This window comes from Varroa jacobsoni, unplaced genomic scaffold (assembly GCF_002532875.2).
Source record: "Varroa jacobsoni isolate VJ856 unplaced genomic scaffold, vjacob_1.0 scaffold_630, whole genome shotgun sequence".
In the NCBI taxonomy this organism is placed as follows: Eukaryota; Metazoa; Arthropoda; class Arachnida; order Mesostigmata; family Varroidae; genus Varroa; species Varroa jacobsoni.
In genome coordinates, this window is record NW_019213532.1 from 95,576 (window position 1) to 113,054 (window position 17,479).

At 40.8% G+C, this 17,479-nt stretch overlaps 3 protein-coding genes across 4 annotated transcripts in view; 1 reads left to right on the forward strand and 2 right to left on the reverse strand.

The window, feature by feature from the left end:
• LOC111262148 (bridge-like lipid transfer protein family member 3B) overlaps positions 1–2,869 on the reverse strand; it is a 44,386-nt gene extending 41,517 nt beyond the window's left edge. Inside the window, exon 1 of the mRNA XM_022836187.2 lies at positions 2,653–2,869. Within this exon, the coding sequence (XP_022691922.1) occupies positions 2,653–2,696 (44 nt within the window). The 5' untranslated portion in view covers positions 2,697–2,869. The remainder of the gene's footprint in view (positions 1–2,652) is intronic.
• Positions 2,870–3,019: 150 nt separating this feature from the next.
• LOC111262152 (uncharacterized) lies at positions 3,020–6,569 on the forward strand. Its single transcript, XM_022836196.2, has one exon. It carries the CDS (start codon positions 3,854–3,856, stop codon positions 5,438–5,440), a length of 1,587 nt encoding a protein of 528 aa, XP_022691931.1. The 5' UTR covers positions 3,020–3,853; the 3' UTR covers positions 5,441–6,569.
• Positions 5,893–16,048, reverse strand: capt (adenylyl cyclase-associated protein 1). Of its 2 annotated transcripts, XM_022836197.2 has the most exons (7): positions 15,400–16,048; positions 12,010–12,168; positions 9,461–9,580; positions 8,872–9,026; positions 7,862–8,592; positions 7,249–7,633; positions 5,893–6,911 (listed from the first exon to the last, which is right to left on the reverse strand). In XM_022836197.2, exons 2-7 carry the CDS (start codon positions 12,092–12,094, stop codon positions 6,828–6,830), a joined length of 1,560 nt encoding a protein of 519 aa, XP_022691932.1. In that variant the 5' UTR covers positions 12,095–12,168; positions 15,400–16,048; the 3' UTR covers positions 5,893–6,827. The 2 variants fall into 2 exon arrangements, with proteins under 2 accessions (XP_022691932.1, XP_022691933.1); XM_022836198.2 differs by lacking the exon at positions 12,010–12,168 and having other exon boundaries at positions 15,400–16,047.
• Positions 16,049–17,479: the final 1,431 nt, after the last annotated feature.

A 17,479-nucleotide genomic window follows, 5' to 3' on the forward strand; every position in this document is an offset into this window, starting at 1 on the left:
GAAGAAAGTAATCGGCCAGAATAATTATTTCGTTACTACCTTTAGACCAGCGGGATGCTCGGCAAATTCGTAAATGCCACGCAGCCTCTAGTAAATAAATTTAATGTGACTCGAGTTTGCAGTATCTTTAAGTAGCATTCGGAAAACAGGGAAGATCGTTACCTCTCGTTAAATTTGTTACTGTAACTTCTTACTTTCAATTGATCCAAGTGTTTCGAGACTATACGTCAGAGGAGCCTGATACACGTTTTCGGAAGCTCCACCGTTTCGTATGAAAGCATTCTAACACGCAAGGGCCGCAGATAAAAGCTGCGTTGGCCAAGGCTAGAAAAATCATATTTGCTCCAGTTATGTCGGTATTGCGAGGTCCAAGGGCCCACCTTTAGTGGATCAATAGATAGCTCAACAGAGGGTATTATGGACCTGGTAGCACGGGCGTTGCAAAGAAAATGGCAGGTTATTTGGTTCATTTTCAATAAAGGCACACTATATCGTACCACTTCAATGGGATCACGAAGAGTCCTGTCAAATTAGGCGAGTCCTTCGTATTTCCTATTTGTCATCTAACCTAAATCTATTACAAAGCTACACGTCGAGTGATGACGTGGTATTTTTTAACAGGAGAATTATGGACTATTAGCATATACGCGCCTACGACATGTGCCCGTTTGCGATAGAAAGTCTAAGTAATGTCTTTTTACTGCAGATCTGCCCTTGGAGAGACGTGAACGTTTACTCTTCTGGGCAATACAAATAGCCGTACTTGCAACGTGTACTACTATGACAAAATGTTCAGGACTATGAAAGGCTCGGTTGTCTGGGACTGAAACCGCAGACTCGCGCAAGGTGCCCCTGACATCGTCGAAGGGTCGTTGGTAGTCATGCTACCCGTTAGTCAGCTTAGTATAAAAGAGATTTCGCTCGATACCTGGACTGTGTAGTGGCGGATATAGGCCACGGAATGAAAACATTTGCAAAGGTGTACTAATGCAAATATTACAGTATGTAATTTTAAAAGGGGATCGAAGCACTCAAGCACCCGATAAAGGGGTCATAATTCGATGCGTATTAACCGCGAAAATGCAAACCAAACAAGTGTGTCACATAGTTAAAGATCTCAGTGACTGCTGTGTAAAAAACATACAACTATTTTATATGGTGAGGTCCCTTAACCCGTTAAATCATAGATTACAGTTGGTCAAGTTTGATTGTAATCATTCTAAATGGAGAGCCACATTGTAGCAAATAGCGAGGAGCTGATGACATGAAACAAACGATAGTAAACTATGAAGTTTACAGATGTGCAAAAGTGAACATTCGAAAATGTGTGTAGAATCATACGAAAACCTTGTGTTTCGTTCTATTGTCCGATTACAACGGTGCGGTCGCGTGTTCGCTTAAGGACGCGCGCCACATAGGTAAGTGACAAAAAGAACACGATACAATTTTTGTATCAAGTCCTAAAAATGGAGAGCCTAAGCAAGGCATATCCTGATTGCACAAACGTTATCATAACGCTGGCTTAGCGAGCGTGTGGCTCTAAGCAGGGCAAATTTATTATTTTTCACCAAGGTTCTGCTGTGGATAGGCAGCTGTGGATCTCGGGTTTGAAATACTAGCGATGTCTGTGAAGTGTGATTATTAGATGATTATAGCTTTAATTACTAGCTTTAGTAGCTTTAAAACGCTTTTTTGAGTCGCACCTCTCTTTCTAAAGACAAGTTTCGTGGATTTGCTTTTACATCCGTGCATCAGACGATTCGAAAGGCTATTACAAATGTGTCGATTGTACGATGTAGTCGCGTACCGTCCGAATGAACGAGCTGACGACCCTAAATTCTGCCACTTTTCCAGATTAGCACTCCCTATAGACTGGGTACTACGAGCCACTGGTTTAAATTATAAACGGATGGCTTGAGTCCTGCTTGTTATATGTACTTGCAACCAGATAAATGTGGCGATTAGCATCCTGATCTCATTACTAGACATAATTTACCAATCCGCACTTTTCCACAAGCTTTTTTATATATTTTATACAGTATTGTGAAAACCTAACGCAAAACAGGAATGCCTCTCTGTGACAAATGAGTTTATGAAGGTAAGTTTATGTTTTCCGTCCAACATATACAGGGTGATAGAGGCTTCATACCAGTCGGTTATTACCTCAAAAAATAAGGCAAGCATTTGAATAGTAAAAAACACTATTCTATTGTCTCTATCGGGTGTCAAATAAATCATCCACAATTCTTTAAACTAACTGTTCATTCTCACGAGTTTTATTGGCAAAATCAATTAAATTGTTTTTACTACGATACATAAGTATACTACAGACAATTTGGATATTCACTCTGTTCCTTTGTACACGTCGAGCTTTATCTATCAAGACCTTTTTTCGCATTGAATTTAGCGCTATTGCTCTACTCTGACCTAACAATAGGTCACCAAGTGAACCTATATTGAAAGACATGATTAAACTTTATTTCAACCAATAGCTCCTATAGTGTATGCTACAAGTCCCTAACTTGCAAAATAATTAGCAATTCAGTGTAAAGTACTATTCTTTTAAACTATTATTATTATATATTCCCTGAAATATCTGCTATCGGTCAGCATTGGCTGCCGATGGGATGCTATGCATGATCTCCGGCTTACTTGGACAGATGTTTAAGAACCTGGTTTCGTATTAATGACACCATGTTGATGCCGTCGACGGCCGCCGGGGTCTCTAGGTCACAACTGAAGGGGCTCGTAGGCCATCTGCCGCATGCCTTTTCACTGCCACATCGCAAACAGACTTACACTACGACTCACAGCTTTACCACTTTTTACCTAAACGAAGTTCGCAAGCATTGCAACAACAGCTCCAGTTCATTGCACACACAGCCAACTAGCACTAAACAACAGCTGATAGACGTACATAGGAATCTAATGGCAACAAAGAGCAAGCAGGCTACCATTAATACTTGCAGCTAATGGTTGAAGGCATCGGTAGCAGCCGCAACTGCACTAACAGATGCACCGACACGTATGTAAAAATTTAGCGGTGTGGGGTGTTAATGGCGACGGAATAAGCGACGGTAGTAAAGAGCTAATCGAGATTTAGAGACATTTGTGTCAACTTTGGATTGAATCAACTTGTACTCAGTAATACACATACAGTGTTGCTTATGTACGGCGGGGCTAAACGTTGCTTGAACAGAGGGTTTTCCATACCTTCGACAAATCCCCCAACTGTTAAATGTCGGAACAATGGCTAGTTAGCTACTATAAGCAAAGGCGTTTATAATGCCAGATACAAACAGAATGTCAAACCAACGTGGAGGTAAAAGCAAAAGAACGCCAGTAAAAAGAATATCTAACAATAGTCGTACTACTGCTTGTTGGCGTTTAGCGTTTGGCATGCATTTACATTTTGGAACCTTCATTTGGTGGCAGTGGTGTTCATTCTCTCGTAGGTGAGAAATTGTCAAGTGTCATTGCCACTGCTGCGTGGTCAGCGCCAAACCTTTTATCCTGTCCAGGATGTACCATAATTGATTGAAAGAATCCGGCTGTATGTTTACTGAATCGAATGGAGGAAATCTGCTTGGCTAACTTTAGGGTGTGCAGTGTAATAATTTGCTACTTCACCCATTGTTGTCGTTTTCGTAGTAGAAGTGGTTTTGCTGTATGGTGCGCGGTCCGAAAGTAAGTGTGTTTGTGGTGGGAAAAAACCAGCTGTGTCTGCCTGTCACAGCTGAGGGTCCGGAGCCATTGGGTTGCAAACAGAAATCAGACAGGACAAGCTACGTTAAGAATTTGCAAACGCATGATATTTTCGCCCAAGAAGTAGACAGCCTACGCCCTGTAAGTCATGGCAAACATTAAGAAACACTTTGGATTTAAAGTCGGCGGCTGCGGTGGCGGGATTTCCGGTGCGGGAGTAGGGTCAGTCGGAATCCTGCAATCGCCCCAAACTGCTAATGGAGAACTTCTTCTTCCTGGATTTTCGAAATCGGCTTTTATGAATGAAGTGTCATCACTACTTGATCATTGCGGTCTGTACGTGTCTGCGATGAATGATTTCTGTACATCTGGCTGCTCACTAGCAAAATGCTTAGTCAAAGTGTTTCATGCAGTTCCACTCTACCGGGAAACGGCATCTACTCTTTTAGCCAACTGGGAGGAAATAGCACAAACGACAGCAGCGGCCTCTGCATCCGTAAAGACAGAAACATTAATGCAGCTGCAAGATGTACTCACACGTCTCGAGGGACAGTCTAAAGAAGATCGGGAGACCGAATTAACGGAATCTGTTCATGCGGTGTCGTCCTGTCTTATGGCTTACATTGAACTGCAGGCCCAGTTTTCATACTTGGTTTTTAAAGCTTTAGGTAAATTGTCGCGCCAACAGGGCAGCCAGCAACAGAGTGGCTTTCTGAAGAATAGTAGTCGGGCCGAAGAGGCCGTAAGGAAACAGTTTGCTCAAATTATTAATCGGCTAACAGGTCCCTCAGTAAAAACACCCACATCACCCATGGCGACGTTATCGACTACGCCGTCGACGCCACAAACACTTCCACAGGTCCCGATAGGACAACACGCTGTAATAACGACTAGTGCTTGTGGTAGCTCTGTTTGGCCAGCCGAAATCCACCTGGCACCTAGTGGTGGGGAACTTTCCTCAGCATTGCCTGAGTCTACACTCGCTTCTGTTTCAGAAGCAGATGCAGAAGATTCCGGACTTGACGATGTCATTAACCTTTTATCAATAGGTGGAGCAGCAACACCTGGACCTTCACCTGTTCCTTCTGGGCCGCCAAAAGTACCGCCGCGTCCAGACGCGTTGAGCCAAGATGCCTTTCGTTTAAAACAACAACTTGGAGCTTCTCGAGCCGAGGTCGCAGTTTCCAAAAAAACGAGCGAGCCTGCTATTACATCATGGTCGCCTTTCGCGCCCAGCCAATGGGGCAACCCTGAGTGGTCGACTGAAGACTTAAGCAGTAATTGGCAACATTCTACAGGTTCTCAATCGCATCGATCATCAGAAACGGAATCCGATTCCAGTCGGCTTCGATGGCAGACAGATTTAGGAGTAGCCCCTGGAGCTGTTCCAGGAGCTACAGGAGCGAAAGAAAAGACGTCGACATGGCCACGACCTCTTCGCGACCCGGCTGCGCCGTGGGAGTGGCCTGACAGGGATGACAACGATGATGAACTCCTCACCCTTGAAGGCACATCAAGAGATACAGGAGAGCGAGCTGCCAAGACATGCACCTGGCCCCTTAAAATGGCTGATGGAGCGTGGAGTTTGGATCCGCGTGAATATTGGAGTAACAAGGAAAGTGTGCAGCCAGAGCTATCAAGCCATCGTGGGTGCCATCCCGACAGAGTGGCGCCTCCCTGGGAGCGACCCAAATCTCCTGAACATCAGGCATTTCAATTATTTAATTCAAGATAGAAACAAGTAGTAACATAAGAACGACGTATCGTATTTATTTTATTTCCTACTAAGCCACCTTCCTGCCTTGTATGTCTTACGACTAAGACATCGCTTAACTCAAACTTAACTATTTCTATATATATCCGTTAATATAAAATTCCTGAAAAGCCAAATATTTGTTAATGGAACATTAGTTTTATTACATCAAATGGACACATATACTAACAGAGAAAATACAGTTTGACAACGATTTTTCATAAAGTGACCACCTTCGTGAAATCATAATTTAGACAAAAAATAAGAGAACGATATTTTTCGGGAAGTACCAATTTCAGTAGAAATCCTGATCGCAAAGATCGTGTAAAGATAAATTACAGACTAAAGTACGATCAATGTAGACGGCTTGCGCTAAATTTCTGATACATAGCCTGAGCTGTTAAACAAAATATTAAGCTAGTAATGAGAGAATGTTTTTTTTTTAATTCGATTTTTATTTTTTATTTCAAAGAGGATCACAGTAATAGGCAGATCTTGAAACAAACGAATAAATCATCAATTGAATATTGACAAGCAAAGCAAATTTTGGCGGGCAATAAAGTTTCCGGCAGTCCACTGTTCTGTTTGAATGTACAAGTTCCTACGACTTGTTTGCAAATGTCGAGCTAGTCAAAACCAGAAAAGAAATGACGAAATATTTTCGTCACGTTGGAGACAAAGTAATTTTGAAGTCAATATTTATATTGTTTATTTTTTTCCGTTATGCCGTTTTTTAAAAATTTCCATATACAAAAGTTTTCATGCGTTATATATGGAACACTAAAATTTGTAAAATGATTTGTAATTTAATAACTTACTTCAAAACTAGGTTTCGCCTCCTTTACGCACGGTAAAAAATGCTATTTTTTTGTTCTCCTTAACATTTTGTTCTCCTTTGAGCAACATAAAACGTAAGGATTGATAACAAATAAAAATAGGCGGCGTATATATATATACCAACATTCCTGCTGCCCATAACAAACGCCATATTGTACCTCTAACGGAATATATACTGTGTTCTAAATGTATATAGTAAATTTCCAATTGAACCTAGTGTTCAATAAAAAAAAATATTGCTAATAAAATGTGACACCAGAGCGTGAATATCTTTTTCATCTACCTCATTATTAGTATTAGGTATACAGTGGTGTATAAATAGGTGTGATCCTCTAGGGCTCTGAGACCAGTTTGTCCTAAAGACAGATTTGATCACAGAAATTATTGAGCCACGATAAGCATCTCGGCTCGAGTTGCTTGATTCATCTGTTTATTCACTTATTACTGTACTGTAGTCCGTTCAATATTTAGCGGGGACAATTTTTACTCCGGGGATGATCAGCGGTGACTCACAGCTTCGTAAATTGCTTAATTAAGTGGAAATGTCAAGAATCTCGGTGTTCATGGTCTTCCCATTCCAGGTGCTCTTGAACTGTTCCGGGATAGGGCATTCCACCTACACAAAAACGACGCAAAAAAACTGCATGAGTAGATGAATATAGGCACTACTAGCGGTCACCAAGGAACAAGAAATTAAGTACATAAAAATTACCACCTAAGTTCCTTGCCGCGTTACATGAGGAAAGCAAACAATTTCACATAGTACTAACGTACTAGTGTTTCTGTGTATATAATACATTACTGTAATACGTTAAAGTTCTGTTTCCTATTCGATTACTGCTCAACCTTGCCAAACTGTAAATGCTTTTTATTCTAAAAGGGTAAAGGTTATAGGCGCTATGCATCGTCACCTAAATCATATTACGGATTTATCACAGTAAGCCGCCACTTACATAATCTCCTTCGCTCCCTTGAGGCACGCTGACGTTGACCTCAGATGATTTTGAGGTGACAATTTCCGTGTCCATGCTCGTCGGGCTGAGGAAGACGTGTGCGCCGTCCGTCTTATCGATAGCAACCGTCGGGACTTTCCCTAGGGCCTGTGCTTTAACGGACTGACAATTGACGAATTCAACCGTCCCCAAGATATCATCGAATATAATCGACGTCTTCTTGCAATTGTCAATAGAGATCGAATTGCATTTACCTTTGACGATAATGACAGAGTTCTGGCAGCCGTATACATAGACTACCTGATTCATTTGTACGTCACGCAGTTCCAGCAACGGATTGTCACGATGATACTCCACAATCCATTTCCTACCATCAAGCTCAACCCTAAATACAGACGAACACAGATGGATTGTAAACCAAAACAGCTAAAACCTCTTATGGTGATTCAAAAAGTGGCCTCGTAACATATATGCATCGTTAATATATCCGTGCAGTACGGTGTAATTCTATTTAGACATCCAGTTACATACATCTATGATTTAAACATGGAGTCAACAAGAAATTTAGAAAAATTGCGAAAAATAACAAATTTCAATAGTATTTCTAACGTACCTTGGAGGCTTTGCACTTTGAGGCGTCGGAGCGGTTACAGCTCTACCACTAGAACCGCCATGTGCTTTTGCAGGAACCACTGACGAATCCCTCAGTGACGGATTCTTGTGTGTCATTTGGTCAGCGGTGACATGTTTCAGGCCCTTAGTGATATTCGAACCCTGATTGATCGAAGCAAATAAAGCAGCTCTGGGATCTCCATCGCCACCGGCGGGTATTGTTTTGCCGAGCATGTAATCAACAGAAGGAGGCGGTGGGGGCGGCGGCATCCCAGTTGGGGTAGATGGGGGTGGACATTGTGGGGATCTACTGGTTATGGCATAACTATCACCGGTTGCTTTAGCAACAGCCGCGGCGCTATCGCCTTTGGGGTTCCAGCTGAGCCCTGTCGTGTGATACTGCTTGATATATGCCTGAAGTTGAGCCAGTACAGCTAGCCATGATCTGGTCCATTCCACATGCGTTTTGTCCAAGTTCTTGTATTCCATTAGTACGCGGTTTGTGTAGAATTGGCAAGCGTCGGCCATTTCCTTGACGTGAGGTCCAGGTGTGGGAGCAACGGCAATCCAACCAAGCGCGGGAATCGACTCTGAGATTGCCGACAAATGATTGAATAGCTTTGAAGTTCGTTTAGCTTCGCGAAAGGCTTGAATACTTTGGATCGATTCGGACTGTGGCCTAAGAAGGGCCATCAGTTCGTCTGTGGACGGCTTTCTCGATTTGGACGCCATCTTGATCATTCCAGAACAGAAAACACGGACAACAATGTATTACTGTTATATATACTGTAAACAATTAATTTTGTTTTTAGAGTCAGCTCAAGGAACCCAGAGCTTAACCTTGTAGAAGAATTATCAGAACAAAAAATTGCCTATACTAACATCTATTCCCAACCAAAATGCACAAACGCAATAAATACGCCAAAAAAAATGCAAGTGTCAGCACAGCTAATTCAGACGTTCGAATTCGAAATGATCCTTAAAAGTGAACACTATGCTAGATAATATTACCAATACAAAGCCCCGTTGTAGTTTAAGGCAAGTTTCAACCATGGTGGCCTGCTCAGCGACCTCGCCCCCGACCTGGTTTGATAGACGCAGGTAATCCGCAAACGGCCCCGACACAATGTCATCATAAGCAGTCACGAACGCAGCCACTTCTTTGTCTGAGACCACCAGAAAAATACGAACGTTTTATAATAGCATAGGGAAACACGAATATTAAATAGTGGTATATAAGGGACGGCTAGCTATTTTAAATTTTATTGTGCGCACTATAGAAGAGTTATTGCGCTTGCGCCAAACTGACTAGTCCTTTTGCTTTCGATAGTACTTACTTTCTATTCAGCAGTTAAGCATTCGTGTGATAGCAAACGATGCAGATTGTATTCAACGTTTCCTTTTTTTTTTTTGTTTTTTTCACATATACGCACTTCCATGTCCTTTTTCTTATTTCGTAATAGATTCGACACACACGAAACCTGACTTCCGACGGATTTGTATTGATCGAAACATCCAAGCGATTGCTTGCGAAACACAGCGGTTGTACATTTTATAGTGAATTATATATAATTATGTCTCAGCTATATTATCCACCAACCTGACGAAGCTGCTCCTCCGTCTCTGTTTTCAGCAGTCTCCAGCCGAGTGACCACTAATTCAAGACGCCGAATTAGCTCTTCCAGCTCCTGCGCAGACATCGTCGATGGATCGACCCGGCCTAGACATCCACCCATGGCAATGGTAATTATAACAGTTGTCAAATGACCACAAAATGACGAACACATGCACACTTGCTAGATAGTTATTAGTCAACACTTCAAAGGTATACGAAATACTTGAAATATCCCTCCTGTCTTTCAGCCATTTGATATATCGCACTGCCAAATGCTCCACTCCACTAAATAAAACCAGAACTTTTAGTTATCCCGTCTTCCAAGCATATTCGTCTTAACATACTTTCACAATTTTACTACAGTTGCAAGCACTTATAATCCGTAATCGCTATGAAGGTAAACAAAAGAGCTGTTTCGTACAACGAGTTTACAATTCGTTATAGATTGATTGCCCTGTACCACTTCTACTAACTAAATATTAATAATATCTAAAGCTCCGCAACAGCAAGACGCGGACTGACGTTCCAGCAAACTGATCTTTTTCTTTACTCTCACATACCTCCCAGTTATCGCAGCGGCCGCCGCCACTACACAGTGTCGCTCGCTGCGTACCACATGTGTTAATGCAATACTTTTAATGAACCAGCGAGCTAAGCTGCCTTTCGTAACCGATTACTACAACAACGCATAGCAGTAAAATAGATTCTTGATGTTATAATAAACGCGATTTCTAAATATCATTATTTAAGATTTACGAATGAATGTTTTATTGTGTCTTTAATATTGCTACTTATTTTTTGGGTAAATCTTATCTCAGTGGCTCCAAGGGGATCGAATCGAATACTTAAACCACACTATGGCTAGCTCCTTTAATCATTATTGTAGTAATGTACTCCACAATATATTCTAGCGATGGTGACCTTATCAAAAACGTTTTCTTTAATGACACCAGCCCCTCTATGGACTTAGATGAGGTCACTACTTTAAACTGATCTTATAACACAGTACTCCTACTGTAAACTGCAATGTGGGTCGATTGTGTCAATTACACATCAGGGCGTATGTACCACCAGGTCTCGTAGTAAGGCCGAAGAAAGAGTAGGCCTCTGCAGGAATCTAAACGGATACGGGCCTATTTATATATACAAGTATGTGTGTGTGCACACATATGTGAGTAGAAGTAAACGAGAAAAACTGCTCAATTCAACCTAACCCAGTCTCAGAGTGAGACCTCCTACGATCGTCCGTCAGGCAAAAAACCATTTCTACAACAACAATAACAAAAGAAGCGACAGCCTCGCCCACTACCATCTGAAACATTCCACGTTTAGGTTTTTTGAATAACAATACATGCTCAGCAAAGCGGCTTTAATAATCGCTTAAAACCAAAATCACTCCAAACTTGGCTTCAGAAATTAACACTAATATAAACTCGGAGCACAACTTTTTAAAGAATCATTGTTAATCAAACGCGAAACCATGCACGAATTCTTTCAAAATCTAAATTTATTGAATTTAGATTTTGAAAGAATATCTTGTGTTGCCAAAACCTACGCTCCCATAATATAATTAACCGCAGTCAATGAAGACGACTTAAAAACGAAAAACTCGTTAGCTATTCGTCCCTAATAATTTAGTGCGCTGCGATAATCAACAATAACTTTATGAATTCATTTCATTTCAGCGAAGAGTTGAAGCCTATACTGTTTTATCGCAGCCGCTTACAATTTCAATATTATAGAATGTTGAGTGCCGGCGGCGGCAGTTCAACTACTGTACTCCTGTACCGCAGTAGTAGCTGTTGGCGCGTCAGCGTCTAAACAATACCGTATCACACAGACACTGATCACCTGACTACTGATTTCTGCTGCCAAATGAGTCTCACTCAGCAGCTGATACCGCTAAAAGCTTAACTAATGAGTACGCACAATCCAATTCAAAACGTATGAACGGAAATAAATCTATTGATATTGGACTTCAATGATGGATTCCAACGATCTTAATAGGACATGATCGTTTATCTCTGAATGAATAGGTAGTCCACAGATTTGCTAAGCTTATAACAAACATTATGAGAGGTCCGATACGCCAAACTTCATTATATTTTTGAATTACCAGCGAGTTGCTCCATCTACTCGTACATTCCAGTGGACTTTCATTTTTTATCATATTTAATCGACATAACCTACGCTACTTTTAGCACTGATTACACCTCCATTCACATAACATGCGATAATCTTGGATTATACCCACGCCTTTATCATCTCTACTAACAAAATAATGGTAATTTCAACGGTTAAAAGTAACTTTTTACTAATTCACGCCCAGAGGGGCAGGACTGGTTAATATATATGTGTGAGCGACATTAATAGCGTTAATTTCCGTAGTATTAGTGCTAGTTTATTTTTACTATTGATAATTATGGGAATGGGAGTTTCGACTGACTGACCTCACGCAATAAATATCGTATCATGCTAGATGTCATGTAGTGCGTGTCGTAAAATAAAAAACAAAGGAAATGCCACGAACCGACCTAATTCTGCTCGGCAGCAGTCGAGACGGGCCAGGCGGGAAAACAGGGCCAAAAGTTGGAGATGACTCATCTCATTTCTGTACATTTCGAGCGGGTCTCCACCTCAACACCCGACAGAGTGGGTGTTGAATACTAGAACGACCGCACCTACTGGAAAGCCTACGGATCCAGGACACACGGTCGGCAGTCAGAGATGTTGAAGGGATAAATAATCTGTCATTTATTGAACTAGGTTAAGTCTCTGATATCAATTAAGGAGTCAGTTTCCACATTGCAAGTTTATTTAGAATTGTCGTTTGTATTGTTCTTGTTTAAATTAAACCGTGTCTGTTGTACCTAAACCAGTTTTTCAATACAGTTACTACGGCGAGTTCCGCAAACTACAATAGCGCAACGTTAAACCGCAATAAATTTTGTTAATTTTGCAATTAGCCACCAATGGTAACATCAGTACAAGCTTAAGACATTCCTTGTATGTCAGCATCAAAAGTTTATGCACTTAGTTCTCACAGCTTGGGTTTCCGCCCACTACGACAAAAACAATTATTTTTATGCCAGATATGTATATGAAACAACCTCATTATCGTACCTTTAACGTCTATATCGAAACCATAGAATAGCTCAGCACACAGACCACTCTACATTTCTTAGATGCTATTTTAGCAGCTATACAAAGATAACAGAATATATAGGTGATGAGAGCCTAGTTATCTGCTAAGCCGTGAGCTTGGGCAGCAGTTCCTTCTTTTAAGACCCGGAAAAGAAAACACACAGCTACCAGCTAGACATTGAGAAAAACGTAGCGCAACTTTTTTTACGTTACGTATTTCGTTGATTGGAATTGACTGGCTGTTTGTCTAAGTGTACCATCTCTTCTAAACCAAAAAGTAATCCATCATAGAATGTCTTAAATGTATATATACAACTGGCTTATATAATGATAACTGCTGCTCGCTGATCAGCGATTAACACTAAAATAAGCGATAACAGTAGCATGAATGATTAGACTATGAGTCTGAACGCACCTGTATGTACGTGTAGGTGCGTGTGAGAGTAAAACGAACAAATTATGAATAGTTTGCTACTTTAATGGGAGGGATGATCATGACGAAGATATCTCCGATACTCTTTGCAGACGCTTTCTATTTTTGTATCCACTAACTGCCAATTGGCTAATTCATGTAGTCGACAATATCGCCATACAGAAGGTGCGAAACACAAAGTGGATATGTGCGTTCTGACAGGAGCGAGCACTGTGAAACTGCGCGCGTTGACCCGCCCGTCAGCCTGCCTGTGTATATTCGTCCGAACCAGGCACCGTGAACAAAAAAAGCTCACTTGGTTGCCTTTCTGTTGGCCTGCTTCAGTCGCTGCTGATACTGCTGCTGCTGCTGTCGTTGCCTGTCTTACCTGACTGCATAACGAACTTGTTTTTCAGTAAAAGATGCTGCTAATAGGCCATTGCAGCGAGTGGTTGTTCGGTCATTATGCGTTCATTTGCTGCTGCCGCTGATCTTCCTCCTCCTCCTCCTCCTCCTCCTTCGCCAAACGTAATGATTCTGGTAGGCCATCTTCTCTGGTGCGTAGCCCTGCTGGATCTGGTCTGCATATTTGGTCCTTGAAACGTTGATCTGCCGCACTGCTTCAGTTACGACTAATTCTAGCGTCGTGCGTTTGTCGGTTCTGATAGACACTAGTGCTGGCGCTGGTTTGCGGCTGTTCGAAGCCATAGCAAATGTCGTTGACGACTAAACAGCTATTGCGGCAACAGCAGCCGAAGCAACCTCCCAAATATGGAGAAATTGATTCGGCAGGAAACAACCCGCTAAAATGGGGCATTACCCAGTGACAAAGACGGCAGACGGAGATAAATGTGGCAATATATAAATATATGTTCATGTGCAATTCAGCTGTGAACATACACAACAATAATAAAGACGATCCACCACACGAGCTGTCTATGAACCGTGCGAGAAGTGCGCGAAGCTACTACTGATGCTAACAATGGGGCAAACTTTTTTCATAAACAACATTAATAAGAATAACTTGTTAATATTGTTAACGTTTAATGAGTGTGTATAGCTGTTACTTTTGTTTTGACAGGGACATAATGTTCAGAATTTGGTTGGATAATTGAATATGTTGTTCATACATAGTTGGAAATTAATAAACTCTTTCATCTTACTCTAAAAAATGCCAACTCAAAATTAATCAAAAAATTTCAGTAATTTCTAGTAATCTCCTGTCAATGCTATTATTAAAAAAACTGCAGTTCTTTTTTCATCGCCTGACTCAACTCTTTGTCGGTTTTACGTTAAAACATATATAAGTTAAGCTGTAATGAATAAGTCAGAAAAGGAATACGGAAATTGAGGTTACGTTTTAGAAAACGATATAAAGAAGAAATTGGCTTGACTCCTTTTCGATAACGTAAGCTACCAGTTAATTGCCCGAATAGTTTTTATCGCTGTGCAATCGATGGCCTGTGATTCTTTTAAGAAAACTTAACAAGAAGCACAGTTAGAGGTCTTCGCAGTCAAAAGAATAACAAGCTAATTTTTTTTTAACCACAAAAGCTAAAACTTGTAATAAGGCTGTGTTAACGGAAGCCCCTTTCCACCACCGCATTCTTGACTTACTCTATGACTCTAACAAAACATATTGGCCTAAGTGTGTCGGGTACCCAACGAACGGCCATCCTAAACACCGGTTGAGAACGCGAAGTACGTAACAGGAAGAAGGATTCCACACAAGTTCTTTAATTTAAACTATTCTTTAGCTAAAGACTCGCGCCAGAATAACATATGCACAGAGATGGTAAAATGCATTTTAAGTTGATTACACATTAAGGTTTCTGGTCACACGGCTAACACATGGTATTTGAATGATTAACAAATGTTATACTAATTTTCTAACGGTAAGACCAGTTATATTACTTTATAGAGCTGCAAGGATCATATAAATCGCAAAGGCACTTGCGGATTATTAAATATAGAAGCCATAGGCTTTAAACCCAAAATATAATAGAAATCTTGCTATTCAGTAATCAAGTGATAATAGATTTTCGTTATGCTCATGCCTACAGCACAGTGGACCGTTTGATCATAGACATACTTGAAACAGAGTTGTGCAGGCCCAATCATAACCGGTCCAATACCTGACCGCCTAGGAATGATATGAATGCTTTGAAAAGAATATCACCGTCAACTTTCAAGTAGTTGCAATTACAATACACAAAATAGAAACCAGAGTCATCATTGATTTGATGGCACTGAATGTGGGCACTACCGCGTAGCGCCCCACCCACTATCAGACTACTATTACATCCATTTCATACATGTATAACTGGTAATAATCAACTCTTACTCCAAAATTCGCATTGTGACCTACCTGATTAGTTAAGGATTAATATCACTGTGCACCAGTAAGCGCAGGGGAATCTTCGAAAATAAAAAGGTGTTGTGCCTTTTCTTTTTGACTATGCGTTGTATATACTCCTGCCTACGCGCAGTGGAGACGATCGTCGAAATTAAGACACCGGCCAGTCAATGTGTTATTGTAACTGTGTGCTAACGCTCGTCCGAGAGACGCAAAATCGTCGCGGACGGTCAAGCGATGCCAGTAACGCACCGACACTTAGTCTCCTTCGAGACCGCGTTTCATCAGAAACGGCTCCCAAATGCCGCTAACAATTATAGCTCATCGAACAATAGCTGCGCTCTAACACAACATTACGGGACAGCTCAGGGTGAGTGTCGACTGATATAGCAAATATAGGCCTGCTTGTGGTACTCGTTTCAACGTTAACCAGGAATACTACTCAATAGAATTGAGCGGCTTGAAAGAGCTAAGCAAGCCGGCCCGTCTGCTTACTCAACGACAACAGCAGCAGCTACGATAGCTACAATTACCGTCACATCTACCCGGCTTCTACAACACAGACAACAGTCATCATATCCACAGCTCTCATAGATGTCAACAGCTAGCGTATATGCTTCTTCGTACTGCCCCGTCGCTCGTACAATGGAACGTTGTTGTTAGCTGATTTTCAAGCTGGCTGACTGGTGATTGATGGATGCATACTGTTCTGGCCACTTCTGCGGTTCCTATACGACGCCGGGCGATCTGCTTACAAAAAGGGCGCGGCCGACATGTCTTCCTAGTGATAAACTAGGTATTGATGCGCGCGGATATCTAGATCGAGTCAATCAACTTCCTAACGGTAACTTTACGGATTTCTGTATTTTTCCGAAATCCGGTTTCGGAGATCATACGATATCAACTGATGCCCATTAACCAATTTCTTATATAAGCAATGTAATGGTCGGTGATTAACGTGCCTGTTACTTACAGAACGATAAATACTACGGTTGCCATGATTGTCAATACGCAACTTTATATTTACATAACCTACATGTATATTTTATTACACATCTATTACATTTTCTCCTACGGCTTTATACCAAGCAGACGTTCATGGAAGATTTTGTTTCAGTTCGGCAGCAATGGTACTGCAATAATTAGCTGTAACATAGTTGTTAGTTGTGCAGTTGTTATGGGTTACTGATTTGCTAAAACATATTTCTGATGAACTTCATATCCAAAACAACTGGCAGCGTATTATATTTGGAACATTTCATAAGCTTTTCAATAGGCGTACTTCAGGGCATTCCACTCTTTTAACCACAAATTGCGATCGATGAAAGTTTGAAATTCGATTTAAAAATCTCGTTAGATGTAAACCTCTTTGTGCCTCCAATCGGGTAATTAGATATGTATGTGTCATAGCGAAAACGGTCAGTACTTCACTGATTAAACAGCGAAGTGCAATGTGAACTAGAAGACCGCTCTGTGAAACTGACACGCTGTGGTAATTTCCGTTTAATTTTCATGGACCATTATTAATAGTTAGTTACCAAAATCAAGCTATGTTAGGACAAAAGATAAATTCAGAAATTTTAATTTACTATTCTTATAGTGTAAACATTATACATATAAAAGTATGAATGAATGTACAATGATACCTAAATATTTCGGAACAGGAGTTTGAACAGTATAGATTTGAATGAACTAATTTTAGCTTTCTTGATTGATTCAATGATGGAATATAGTGAAGGAGAGGTAAATGTAATTATCCTGGAAACTGTATCTTCGTTGATCGATGCTTGCTAAAACCAAAAAATGACATAGTTTGCATGAAAAAACTTAAATGCGTGTTGTAGTTTAGCATATTCTCAGTTTCCAATATATCGGTGTTAAATTAGTCATCGTTTTTTTAAAGTAAAGTTTCTTTGTCACTCTAGAGGATACATTTGGTGTTGCTTAAGCCAAAAAGCATTAACGTGCAAATAAGGAAGCCAATATCTAACCATATAGCTACCTCACTTAGCTAAAATATTTGTAATAAAAGGTAAGACTGCCAATATAAAATCTACCTATAGTAGGTGCTTAGCGATAAAAATATTGTTAT

Bases quoted from the DNA above. Each gene is read 5' to 3' on its own strand.
- LOC111262152 (XM_022836196.2), top strand. From the start codon at position 3,854: ATGGCAAACATTAAGAAACACTTTGGATTTAAAGTCGGCGGCTGCGGT.
- capt (XM_022836197.2), bottom strand. From the start codon at position 12,094: ATGTACAGAAATGAGATGAGTCATCTCCAACTTTTGGCCCTGTTTTCC. The intron at 9,581-12,009 runs GTCGGTTCGTGG...GTGGATGTCTAG, and splicing joins CTGCTGCCGAGCAGAATTAG to GCCGGGTCGATCCATCGACG. The intron at 8,593-8,871 runs GTAATATTATCT...GGAATGATCAAG, and splicing joins TACAACGGGGCTTTGTATTG to ATGGCGTCCAAATCGAGAAA.